Source organism: Poecilia reticulata, linkage group LG3 (genome assembly GCF_000633615.1).
Source record: "Poecilia reticulata strain Guanapo linkage group LG3, Guppy_female_1.0+MT, whole genome shotgun sequence".
Classification (NCBI taxonomy): Eukaryota; Metazoa; Chordata; class Actinopteri; order Cyprinodontiformes; family Poeciliidae; genus Poecilia; species Poecilia reticulata.
This window is the reverse complement of record NC_024333.1, coordinates 10,850,524-10,864,043: the sequence shown is the minus strand read 5'-3', so window position 1 is coordinate 10,864,043 and position 13,520 is coordinate 10,850,524. Positions and strand designations below refer to the sequence as shown.

Sequence of the window (13,520 nt, the reverse complement as noted above, 5' to 3'; positions counted from 1 at the left end):
CAGAGTATTTAGCGCAAATATTTTTGAAACAACATACTTTCCAAATACTGTGAAGAGGATCAAAAGAAATGTGCTAATCATGAGTGCTTTGTGCTGCCTCTACCTTCTCCACTCTCCATAGCTTCAATGAAGACCCCTCCGCAGTGTGGCAGAACCCAGTACCGGCGCCGATACCGGTCTTGACCATACATCATGGAGCGCAGAGAATGAGATATCTCAAAGAGCTTTCTTCTGGTCTGATGATGTTGCTGCAAAAATATAAAGAAACCACATGATATTTTGTTTAACTTCAATATTTTGAGAACATCGAGCTAAATTATGCTGTTATTCCCATGATATTACAAATATATAACTACCCTCTCTCCCTTTTATTAAATAGGAGGATCAACCACAGTGTTAGTTAACAGTGGTAAAACTTATCAAAACTGTCTGATTTTCACCAATATTTGAAACTACTTTTGCTGTTTTGAAAAAAAAAATGCATTAAAATATGTGAGAGTTTTGGGAATTCAGTGATAATAACAGACATGTTGAAGCTGTGAGCTTGACTCACAATATTTACATGGTGAACACTAGCCATGAATTCATTCATTCTAACCTGGGTGACCTGAATCTAGAACTCGGTCCTGTCTAGGATAACCTGGCACAACAATGAATATGAAGCACTGCACAACACGCTAATGAGGTAATTCAATAGGCTAATATCCCCATGCCAGCACACATATTCATAGAATACCATTTACATTTTAAGACATCATAGCTGATGCGTAGTTTAGTTGTGGGACTTGTTTCTCATTTTGCCAATTGTCTATCGAGATGTATTCAAAAACTAGAAGGAAATATTAATGTTGACATGAAAATAAGCACTTCATAATCATGTATAGTAATGCTATAAAATAACAAACAGCAGTAATAATTACTGCTTCTGTGCTTTATCTCTTTGTAATTGACTTCCCAGGAGAGTTGTTTAATCTCTGAGTTCTGCATGCAATCACGCATTATTACCAACAGCCAAGCATGCATAATTTCTCTGTCTCCTTAAACATTTATGGTTACAGTGATTAGAGTCGTCGTACCACATACTCATTCTACAGAAGAGTGTACCTTAGCTAATTTCTCTATTTGCTTCTCAAGCTCCTCAATGCTGGTGGCCTGGTCGACTTCATCCTGATATAAGGGGGGGGAAAAAACCAGCAGATGTCTGTAAGTGATTAGAATGAGGTACATTTTTATAACGAACATTAAGTTGCATTCATTTTGGTTTTACCTCATCAAAGGTCTCCACTTTTTTCACTTTTTTAATTTCCTCCTCCTCCTCGTCGTCGTCGTCTTCTGCCTGGTCGTCACTGTCATCATCGTCATCGTCGTCATCGTCGCTGTCTCCACCCAGCTTCCTCTTGCGCTTGGTGGCAGAAGATGGAGTGCCAAGGGACTGGTTCTCTTCCACACCCGCGCTAGCCTCCCTCTTCCCGGTCCGCTTGGCGTGAATGGTCTTCAGCCTGCGTGGATATCCACAACAACTTCAGCCTGACCGTTTTATCGAAATAAAAAGATATGTTCTTATTACCGACATTTGAGGAAAACTTACTTCTTCAGTTTTCCTTCCATAATGATCTTGTCCTTCCTCATGTTAGCCATTTGATCCAGATTCTTATCAATCTCACTGCAACAGGAAATGCATTACTGTTAATTAAACTCATGCTTTTAATGAAAGTTGAGATTAACAAGCAGCTAAAGAGAGGCAGAGAAAAAAGATGTAATAGACTGTATCCCAGAGACCAAATTACTTGTACACTTTGTTTAAAAGCTCTGCAAATTACTACCCATTTCTGCAGTTATTAATTGTTTTCCACTGAATAAAAAAACAGAAACTGCTTGTAAAAAAAAAAAAAAAAAAAATATAAGCAATCTATGTGTGGGCTGTATAAGCAATATACAGCCCACACATAGATACGTATTGGATTTCTTTTATCATGTTTCACTCAAGCAAACCCACAGAGAGGGAAAAAAATTGGAACCATGCAGAAAACCTCAAAACCACCATGTGCTTTGTAACTAAAACCGAGAATATTTGCAAAAATAAACAGTTTTAAGTTTGTGTTTCTTCTCCTACCTGATAACAGCTTTACTGCAAGCCAGCTCATTAGCCAAGAACCCCAGAATGGAGGCCTTCTGGGCAGGAGTGTGAGCCTGGAAGGCTTTGGTCTTCAGACTGAGGGCCAAAGGAGCCAGGTCTGTGTTGGAACAATGAGCGCTCATGTACATTTGCAGCACCTCCGAGACGTTATCTCTGTTGATGCCGACGTTGGTTAAGTGGTCCCCCAGCATGGTTTTTGTCTTATTGTGAAGGAGTTGATGAGAAAGACAAAAGGGTCGTGACATCACTTTAACTTTTCGATTCAAGTTGATCAGAATTGTCAGCATATTTCTCTTTTGTAGCAGTATTTATTCATTGAGTAAAAATACATATTTTTATTTTGTAATTGCAATTAATCTGTAATTAAAAACAGCAAATCAAAAGTTCAAACACATTAAGATTTACATTAAAATGGTGTTTATTTTAAATAAAAATGTCAAATTTAAGTTTCAAATTCCTTTTTTCAGCCTCTAATTATCAATATATCGCTGACGAAAATTCCATATGCCTGTACTATTCAGTAATTACAGGCAATACATAACTATTATGATAATCTAAGTCTCTTATAAAATCCCTCCTGATTCAAATATAAATTCTCTACCTTTTGTCCAGGTGGCAAACCGGGATCACAGACTGCTAGAGAGAGCAGTTTGACCAGAAGGTCTTGAACTTGGCCCATGCTGTCCCCCACGTTGAGCAAGCCTTCCTGCAGCATTCCCAAGGTGGGAACATCTGCATTCAAATCAAGTCCTAAAACCTTTCCAAAGCCTCTCAAGAACTGCATGAGCATCAGGCAGTCTGACACTGCCCGTCCAGGGAGGATGAGGCCAGGGATGCGGGAGAACTCTGGGAGAGGCTGGACATGGAAAAACAGGAAAAATTCAGATTGATGCGTGCTGTTGCAGGCTAACCACCTGCTAAATCTAATGTCGACAACATAAAGCAGTGAGTAAGTCAATATGCAGGAGACATTAGGATATTACCAAATAGTTCACTAATTGATTTCCAAAGCTAAAGTTTTTATTATTATTATTATTATGTAAAGTCCTTACAAACAGGGTCATGTAATTAAAATATTTCATTTCAGTAAGTTGTAGATGGTTATGTCTTTCACCCATGTGCAGAGTACATCTGTGTGTGGCAGGTTTTGAAACACTGACATCGGCTGCTGTAAGTATCTTGTAAATCTCCCCCAAATACTTGAATCCTCTCGCTGCAGTTACTTATTTGGTTATATCACTTTTTTCTATCCCACATTTGACTTCTGCTTAACTTTTCATTAGCATTCTCATATACAGCATCTTGTAAACACCCAGTTTTACTTTGCAGTTCCTCACTTTCACCACTTGAGGGTACACATGTCTAAAAAAATCACAATCAAATGATAACACTGACCCGAGAAAGTGCTCCACTAACTCAGCTCTCACAAGTCTTTTGCTCCCAGTACATCATCAGTATTATCGCCAATGCGACTAATAACAGTGTTTATAACAGAAAGAGCACCAACCTTATGGTCAGAAAGACACATGTCTTCATTTGGCTTTTTTAGCTCCCTCGCTATCTCCAGCTCTAGTCGCCGTTGCTCCAGTTTGCGCTCTTTGTTCAAGCGCTTCTCATCTCTTTTCTCCTGCCGCAAGCGTTCACGCTCCTAGAGAGTCCAAAATTTGAGGGAGCATTAGGGACGTGAAGCAAGTGTGTGAGCGTGTGCTTGTGTGTAAAAACGGACAAGGGGCTTTGCATGACTTTGCTGAGCAGTGTTAGAATTCAGCCCTAATACTGCTGCGCATTCGGAGGAAAAGTGCTTGAGGGCCAGAATCCTTTAACTCAGTATGAGTGTAGGGGGGGAAAAAAAGGAGGAAAAGTGTGCAACGGAAGGAGAGAAAGCAGGAATTCATGAAGAGAATAATAACTTTGCCCCTTTTTATGGCAGTGGCCATGTGGATGTGTGTGTTTCTGAATTCAGTCATGTGCATGTGAACTACCTCTGCTTTCTTGCGAGCCTCAACAGCCTTCATCAGCATTACATGTTGCCTCCTCCTTTCCCTCTCCTAAAATGGTAAAAAAAAAAAAAAAAAAAGTGGACGCATTAAGGTGCACGCACTGTACAAACAGCACTCAAGGTCGACTGAGTTGCTTATGTATTCATGTAAAACTGAATTCATTAGAGGCACCATACTCGAACAAACACAAAACAATGCTTCACATGTAAACACTTTTCACATGTATGGTGGAAGCATAAGTGAACAGTACGGTAGTACAATGACAACCAAAAAAGCAACACATAGATGCGATACAAAGTAGATGTGATGACAGGCTCGGAAAAAACAACAATAAAAAAAACACAAAAAAAAAAAAACAAAAGGAAAAAAGAAGCAGCTTGAATCGTTGACGGCGCCTCTAAACTAAAGCTGACACAACAAAAGCGAGAAAATGCTAGTTCCAACAAGTTGTCTGACGTGCCGCACGGTCGTTGCAATCAAAACAACAACAAAAAAAATTTATGCGAGTCAACGCTGATCTTTATTTTCAGCCTCATTGCAGTAATATTTGGTGAGGGAATGACAAAGAGGAACGGATAGTTAAAAAGCAGCAAAAACAAAAAAAAACAGAGCAGTTCCACTTCAGTGGTTTTGGCAGCTGAAGTATTAGCACAAAATGTGACTGCTGAGGATGAGACATCTGTGTTATTCTTTTGGTGCATGATACACCGCCTACTGCAAAAGGGCACAGGACTCACTGGTGACTGACTATCGTTTTATGTGATCTCTTTACGGTTTCCTGTTCCTTTGTATCAACCTGTCATTCCCTCTGTGATCTACCAGGTAGACACAGTTGCTGCTATTAGGGTTTGCCAAAAAACATTCCCAGCACACAGAGACTAAACCAGGCTGTTTGTGAGGATTGGTTTATCATAGTCATAAACAACCAAACAAATAAACAGCTAGACACCACAAGTTCTGCTCTGCAGTAATAATATTTTTCCCTCATTTGCTCTTTTTTTTGTCAACAAATGTAAAACTAAAAAAAAAAACAGGAAATTTTTAAAAGAGGTAATGAAACCCACACATTCTTTCAATCCTTTAAAAAAAAAACTATATAGAGAGACTGTCACAAAAACAGGCTTTAAAGGTCAACATTATTTTTAATGGATTTCACTTTTTACCCACTCATTGAACTCTGAATGAAGTTATAAGTGGGGCGAGGCATTGATTTCCTCAGTCCTTTCAAATACAAATAGGCCAATCTTTAGATTCAGCTGCAAATGTGCATTATGAGTGAAAAAAAAGATCTACAAGCAGGAGAGCCAGGCCAAAATAAAACAAACTACTCAGAACCATATTTGTTGTCATGGTGGAATCAAATATGCTCTTATCCTTCTGTGAAATGGGTCAATTTTAACACTAAAGTTCAGACTGTGGGGGTATGTTCCTGGATGTGCCACCACCATGAAGACAAAATGACTCCCAGTAGCTGTTTTCATTCTTTGTGCAAAGTACAGGAACAGTGAATGACAGAGAGGCTGGCATGGGGCAGGTTAAAGTCCAGAATTCTATGGACTGCAGAACAGATGCACGGACGAACAGACACAAGCTCGATCTCTGGGCTGAAATCGTCAAGCACTCATGGGTAACACAGGCTACTCCGATACAACGGTTAGACGATGTGCGTGATGGATGGAAACTCCTCGAGCGCTCTCTCTCTCTCTCTCTCTCTCAGACAGTGAGTGTGGATTGCCGAGCAGTCTTTGCAATGCATTTTGAGTAGAAGGGGGAGGACGAGGAAGGGGGGAAGGGGACAGAAGCTGCCTGGCCACCGTGACAGGGTCAGTTGTCCCTCAGGACGAGCAGATGGAGGCAGCATACTGACTCTTTTTCTCTTTTGTTGGTTTTGCTGGAAAGCCATGCAGAAGAATGTAGTATGACAGCAGCCAGTGCTACACTTAATGCATTGCTATGACAACCATAACACAACCAGTTACACGATGCAGGTGTTAGATGTACAAAAATAAACATACCCATACCATATCTAGTCTATGCCTCTCCAACTCCTGGCAGAGAGAGTTGGCAAAGTATTATGGAACAGAAGTAATCACCAATACCAATAAGCAAGGAGTTCAACAAAGAGAAATGCTGAAACAAGTAATTAAAAAAACACATGTTTTGGATCTAATCTCACTCACACTTCATATTCTCACACATCTACGTATTATATTTAAATTTATACTCGCACACACACACATTTAAGGATGTTTAAGGTAAATGAGGCATGGGCTGGTTGATCAGTGGTTTAATGGTCAAAACTGCCAATTTCTATCTTACAGTTTAATGTTGTTTTGATAGGATGGACACATGGAGCATAAAGTGTTGCCCCTCCCCTACTTATTACTGCCAGTCAAGCTGACTTACAAGAAAAATATGACTTACAAGAAAAACAGTCTGAGCTGTTTGGAATTTGTTCTAGTCAACACAGACAACTTTGGTGTGAAAATAAAAAGAACATACTCAATCTCCTTACAAATATAACTTTGGTACAATTTCCAAACTAAAAGCAGTAAGTCTGTCAAGCCTCCCAATTTAACATCAACTTGTTACTTACAAAAAGCAGTAAAAAGCAGGTGTATTCTGTGGAATAAGGACTTGAAAAATACTTTTAAATTTAACCAGTGTTTTGTTTATATTTTTTTCCAAAATGCCAAAAATAAATGACATAAAATTGTCATTATAATTGTTGCTTTACTTCTTCAATAACCAATTACAACATGATTTACATTTTTGTTCAAAGTTTCTGTGTGAACAGTGACAGGAGGGAAACTGTTGTTTTTACTCAAGGTGACAGTCTGATCCCAGCCCATGCTTAAGCAAAATACATTCTTACATTAGTAATCATTTCACTTGAGAGTCTAAGAAAGTTGTAGTAAAAGCCTACCTGGTGTTTAAGAATCTCCGCCTGCTGCCTCCTCAACTCTTTCTCCTTGAAAGCAAGACAAAAATGGCGGGGGGAGGAATTAATATGCTCCCCTCATGTTAATATCATGAAAATGACTTCAGACAGAAGGGACTTTTGTTTATTCTAAATGCTGCTTTTCATTTGTTTGCTTTCAAGTCGTAAAAGCCCATTATACATTTTTTTAATCAACATAATCATCCTCATTCAAAAATGTGCATTATAATATATGCTTCTATGACTTTCGCTGAAATACAAAACATACCTTTATGCGTTTCTCAGCCTCTAATATTTTGGCATTGGCAGCTTCTTCCTTCTTTTTCCGTTTGGCCTATGAATAAAGAATACAGTGACAGGAACACATCAATCAGTCTTGGTTGAGAGCTTTGTTGCACGTAAAGTGACTGTTTGCAGCTTTCTGGCTTGAGCAAAGATTTCCACGCTCCTGAATGCCAGTCAAATTTGTAAAACAGAGGGAATGAATAATGTATCTCTTTAACGTGTAATTGTGAAAATGTTGAAGCCTCCTGTTAAGTGTGGCTTGCCAACCGTGTCAACTCAAAATTGATTTAGTCCTGTTAAAACACTTTGAAGCACATACAGAATAATTGTGTGTGTCTGCAGATGTGTGACGTGCGTGCAACTATAAATGTGTGTTTGCGTGCGGCAAACAGCACTTTTTTTCCCCTTGACCCACTTATGCTAAACTGTTACTGTTGTCTGATAAAAAAAAGACTTTTCTGTCCAATTTAAATAAGGTCTGAAGAGGCAGCAACATCCATTTTAATATTCAACACCCGTCAACCAAGACCAATTTAGCATTAGTTCCATGTGGAATTATGCCTAAGAAGACGCAACTCCCTCCAATGCATGCTGCTGTTCAGTAATGAGCTTTAGGAAGATTAAAACACTATAGACTTGGGGGCTCCAGCTATCCAGGAATGCTCTGCTTAATCAGAGGTGCTGCTGGATCAGATTCTCTACCTCCAAAATTTGCTGCGCTCTCAGTTCTTTCTCCATCCGAATCTGCTGAATGCGCTTGATCTTTTCCTGCAAGAAAAAAAAAACATAATCTCTTAATATTTTAGACAGTGGAAGACATCCATTTACAAAATCACTTTCCTACGCCTCCATTTTCGCAAGATAAAATATACAGTGAAGTTTACAAGCAGAAGTAATAACAGCAATTGGAAAGTGAAAGTCAGTGACAAAAGTCAGCATTTAGTGAAAGATTCAGTGCCGAGGGTTTTAAAGGAGGGATAGGAAGGAAAGACAGACAGACATTTCATCAGCACACACCTGCTGCTTGAGTATCTTGATCTGTTCCTTCTGCTTTCTTCTCTCTTCTGCTGCCATGATGGCTGCAAAGAGACAAGGTGGTGTTTTATCACTGGCCAGAAAAATGATGAGCACAACAATTTACATTTATGAGAATTCATAAGAACAAATGTGCTCATGCTCAGATCAGAATGTACGATGTGAGCGTCTGAGCTTTTTCACAGCAAGAAAGAGTGAACACAAACAATGCCTATAAGAACAAATGTTTCAATAAAATGATCTGGTCGTAGAAAGATATAGAAAGTGAAAATAAATGAGTTGGAGATCATTGTCCTACTAGTTTTTAAATTAGTTCAAATAAGTCATTATGTTATCTGTTTTAAAAACCCAAAATCATTCTTGTGAACAGCTAAGTCATAATTTTGTACTCAGACATATTTAGTTTCAAACTCTGAAATGTGCACATATGATGTTTTATACTCCTGCCTTTTTCCCTTTAAAAATGTTAAATTATGTAATCAAATCTCAGTTAAGTTCCTATATAAAGCTAAAATGAATAAATAATTACAATAACCTAAATCTTGGAATCATCAAGATCAACACATAATAACAGTTTATCCATCAGTCTAGTAACACCACTGTTTAGGTACGATGGGGAGTCCGTTCTAATTTTCACCTCAAAAAATATATTTCACCTGACTGGTGATTATTATTATTTTTATGGAGGCGGGAGGGATATTAAATTCCATTTGTGAGAATCATATTGGACAGGAATAAGAGGTCACTTATTGTAAGGCATCTGAAAGTTTAACTGACTTGAGCTGCATTTGAGCTCATCCCAGTATAACGACCATGAGTAAAAGCATTAACTTTACTGTTTTTTATTTTTGTTACTCTTATTTTGTACTGTCCACATTCTGACAGATTAAATTTCCCACTGATGGGCCAAATAAAGGATCATCTTTTTGTATTCAGTTTTTCAGGTTTAGGATTATAGAGTTAAGTTCATTTACTTTTTTTTTCTGGTATTAGTGTTTACAATACTACTCCCAACAATTTATTTCAGGCCATTGACAGTATGTGCAAAACTTAGTTGCATGTTTAACACATGTAGTAAGTTTTCAGAACAACTCTTAAATTAAACAGAGAGATTTAAAAGTGACTGGAAGCTTGAGCTGATTATCAGATGATGGCATTAAGCTACTGGCAAAAACAGCCTAACAAAGAAATTTGTTTCTATAGAAAAGGCAATAAAAAAAACAAAGGCAATCAGCCATATTAAGTAATTTGTATTTCAGCAAATTTTCACATCAAATTAAAGAAGTGATGAAATAAACTTGAAATGTTAAAAACAGTTGAAATGTGGTGATCCATTACACCAGACAGCTCTGGTTTCACTTCTCAATATTAATGGAGGCTAAGCAAATTATATTTCACTTTTTGAAATTCATTATCATGCATATCCAAAATATATTTTAAAAAATCTATAAGCATAATGAACTAACAGCATGGTAGCAAAAAGATTAGAGTAGGGGGAAGATTAAAGCTTGCGCTTTAAAGACGAACATCGACACAAACAAAGGCTGTAAGAGCAGCATGAGCTCCCCAAAAGGTCCTGCCGGTATTCATACTGAACTCATTCAGATCAAAGTAGTTCGAAGTGACAGTCTGACCAACTGAATAACCTGCACCAGCATGTTTACCGCTCTGTGCTACCTCACCTTGCTGTCTGCGAGCTTCTTTAGCTGCACGTGCCAGCGCCTGCTTTTCCAGTTTTCTCATCAGTTTCATCTGTGCAGCCTGTCGGGCAATTTCTGCACAAAGAACAAAGAAAAGCACTATCAGTGGTAAACTTCAGGGGAGAATTCAACACTGGTGTAATATTCCACAGCGTTTTATGTCTTTCTTTATTCATGTTCCCGTCAACTGCTTCAAATTTGATCAGGAATTATACAGCCATATTCAATGTATTAGAATATAACTAAAAAGTTCATATATCTCACTAATGTTTCACTGAAATACATTACATAGGTTAATTACACACTGACAGACATTTTAAAGCCTGCATTTAATTTAATTATAATTTTTTTTGGCTTACAGTTAATGAAAATACAACATTTAAAATCAGAATGTAACATTAGACTTATAAAAAAACTATTTTAACACATAAATGTGGGCTTAATAAAAGGTATGTTTAATAATAGGTACAATAGGTAAGTAAAATAGAGTAATTAATTTTTTTTTATTTTTATTTTTTCAAAAAGGTACTTTTCTTTTTCTTTATTGGAACAAAGCATAAGCAGGATTCCAACTCTTATTCACATCCTTTGAAAACTAACTAATATCTATTTAAATAAATAAATAAAAATGCCACTGATACAGATAGAGAAACGTCTCCATCAACATCAGGGCTCATTTCCTGTTCTAACCTTGAGCTTCCAGCTTGCGCAGAAGTTTGACCTCACTGGGGCTGGGCCCTTCTGTTACGAGCTGATCGCCCACGTTGGGAGGCCGTCCCTTCCTCCGTCGACCAGCTTTGGTAACTTCTCCCGCTAGCTGCCGCTCTGAGTTTGGAGGACGACCCCTGCGACCCTCCATGGCCAAAATTCGAGGAACGACCTCTTCTTCCTTCAACAGGCTCCACTGCAAACCCTGGAAAAACAAACAATGGGGAGGGCAAAGTGAGCGTAAGCAGATAAATCCATTCTTTTAGTATTAACTTTAACCAAGAAAACTGTTATATTACTAAGGATTAGCTGTTGCTTTTATATATATATGAAAATATTCTAATATACTTATAATGTAAAAAGAAAAAATCTATTACATTTGATCCCTTCTGTTTCCTTTTCCTTCAGGAATGTACTAAGTAAATCTTTTTTTTTTTAATTTTATTAATGCTTCAAATGACACACACACCTACTTTCTTGTTTCACTCATTGCATCATAGACACAGAGTACTGTGCACAAAGTCTTTACTCACACCTTCTTTCTTTGAATTATGAATCCAAGAAGCAAGACTTTTTTATGCTCTACTCAAGTAGCGTTGATCCATCATTGTGCAAGCTTTCTGCTAGGCTTTTAAAGGCCTTTGAACAATAGCTGCTCTGTTACTTAGTTTTCATAAAAACGATTCAAGCCCAAATTTATTTATACTCCTTGTAGAAATGAAAAACATTTTTTTATACAACCAAGACAATTGTTACTGATAGAAATAAGAAATGAATAATTATAGCATTTAAAATAATTAAAAGCATTTTGTAGCTTTATAACCACAAACCTTGGTGTAAAATGTTGGGATTTTATGTGCTAGACCAACAAAAGGTTAGCATATAAGTGTGAAGTGAAAGAGAAAAAAAAGATAAATGGCTTTCACAAACTTCGACTAATGAAAGTCAGAAGAAATGTAGCACGGGTTTGTGTTCAGCCCTTGTGCTACTTTGTGCTGGTCTGTTATGCAAGAACCAAATAAAATACACTAAGATTTGTGGCTAATATAACATGAAAATGTGTTGAAAATTGTATGAATACATTCAGCAGTACTTATTAGGTATTGTTCCCTACAGCTTAGGTGTTTTGCTGTGTATGAGTGATTTATATAGCAGCGGTAAGGGACTAAAGAATTTAACAACTTTTTAAAATTGGCCAAGATTGAACTGAAAATGAGCAGGAGTGCACCAAGAAATATCATAGAGTGACAGGAATCTCTGGATGATTATAACCTCAATTGGCCCTGACCAGTGATCAGCTTCTCAAAATTGTAAAAACAGATTTTTATCTGATCAGGTAACGCAACATATGTAAGCGTTACCAGGCTATACTGATAAGAAACGCTGTTTGGTGTAGACACTGTTACAGAGGCAAGAAGAATTCAAGCATTTTCAGTATCAGTGAGGTGTTGAAATATAAGAAGCTGTTTAAATGTAATCTATGTTTTCCTCAGCATATCTGTGGTTTATTCCAGCTGCAACACAAGTCAGCCAGCAGACAACAGGAAGGCTAAATGGGTTATGGTAAAGTTGCATTGTTCTATCCTTTTAAGCATTCAACTTCTGTCTAGGATCTAATTGCAAATATAAAATGTTAATAACACCCTGTTTTAAAGCATCCGCTCATAGCGCATGGTGTGACAACTCCTTTGCTCCTAAAACAAAATGACTAATAGCAGAAAGGTTATTTTAAAATTTAAGTTTAAAGTAAAAGACTCAAATGAAGACAATCATTCAGAGGGTTTTAAACAATTAGAAGAAAGTCTTAATCATATAATACAAAATCAAAAAAAAAAAAAGAAAGAGGAGTGGATGAAGACTTTTTCACAGAACTGTAACATATCACTGGTCACCTGTGGAAGTAATGTCAACTGATTATTACATTCTTCATGCACAGTGAGAAGCCTATGAACCTGGACTACTGAGGGTTTAGGCTGATTCCTATCAGTGACAGTGACTGCTGCACGAATCTTTGACGGCAGCTAGATGAAAAGATGAACAGGGATCAGGGACAGAGAGAGAGAGAGAGAGAGATGAAAGGCAGTCACCTGGGGTCCTTCTCTGGCTTCATAGAAGTCACCAACCCTTATCTTTGCACTGAAGCTAAAATTATCACGTGTGATGCCACTTATTCCATTTCTGGATAGATACTAAAGAAGAGAAAATAATAATGCCGTTGGTTTAGGCAGGGAGAAAAAAAATTGAAATTAGCGACATTGAAAAGCATCTTGGAGGCACTAGACTGAAGGAAGTCTACAGCAACAGTGCGTCTGTGCAGTGCTACTAATCATTATAAAAGCAAGGGGACAAAAAAAAAAGAGCAAAAGCTCTCAGGAGAGAAAAATGGATCTGACCTTGGGATGCACAATTCTGGCCCCTTTCTATTTATCTGTGGCATTGGTAGTCTTTTACTGCCTGCTGAATGACTAGAAGTGAGCGAATGTTACTGCGTAGACATTTTTTTTTTTTTGTCAGCACCATACTCTGAGGCAGTTTGGACGACTGCTATGCTTGAAATTTCAATGAAGCAAACACAGAAGACTAGACACAATTGAATACTGAGCAAATGGAGCAAAATTGTGCATCCCCCGAAACTAAGCATTAATCATTTCGGAGGCAGGGAGAGGTGAATAAATTGGCACAAGAAGTGAATCTAAGAGCACCGTCTCTCACTA

At 37.7% G+C, this 13,520-nt stretch overlaps 1 protein-coding gene across 10 annotated transcripts in view; it reads right to left on the bottom strand.

Annotated features, from left to right (window-relative positions):
• baz2ba (bromodomain adjacent to zinc finger domain, 2Ba) overlaps positions 1–13,520 on the bottom strand; it is a 73,318-nt gene that overhangs the window by 5,727 nt on the left and 54,071 nt on the right. For 2 of the 10 annotated variants that reach the window (XM_008404439.2, XM_008404443.2), the window contains exons 13-28: positions 12,894–12,995; positions 10,789–11,011; positions 10,081–10,173; positions 8,381–8,442; positions 8,066–8,131; positions 7,347–7,412; positions 7,064–7,108; positions 6,153–6,185; positions 4,120–4,185; positions 3,645–3,785; positions 2,739–2,993; positions 2,114–2,337; positions 1,589–1,663; positions 1,268–1,499; positions 1,105–1,167; positions 104–248 (exon numbers count right to left, since the gene is read on the bottom strand). In XM_008404439.2, the coding sequence (XP_008402661.1) occupies positions 104–248; positions 1,105–1,167; positions 1,268–1,499; positions 1,589–1,663; positions 2,114–2,337; positions 2,739–2,993; positions 3,645–3,785; positions 4,120–4,185; positions 6,153–6,185; positions 7,064–7,108; positions 7,347–7,412; positions 8,066–8,131; positions 8,381–8,442; positions 10,081–10,173; positions 10,789–11,011; positions 12,894–12,995 (1,891 nt within the window). The remainder of the gene's footprint in view (positions 1–103; positions 249–1,104; positions 1,168–1,267; positions 1,500–1,588; positions 1,664–2,113; positions 2,338–2,738; positions 2,994–3,644; positions 3,786–4,119; positions 4,186–6,152; positions 6,186–7,063; positions 7,109–7,346; positions 7,413–8,065; positions 8,132–8,380; positions 8,443–10,080; positions 10,174–10,788; positions 11,012–12,893; positions 12,996–13,520) is intronic. The other 8 variants (XM_008404441.2, XM_008404447.2, XM_008404445.2 and 5 more) reach the window with 5 other exon arrangements.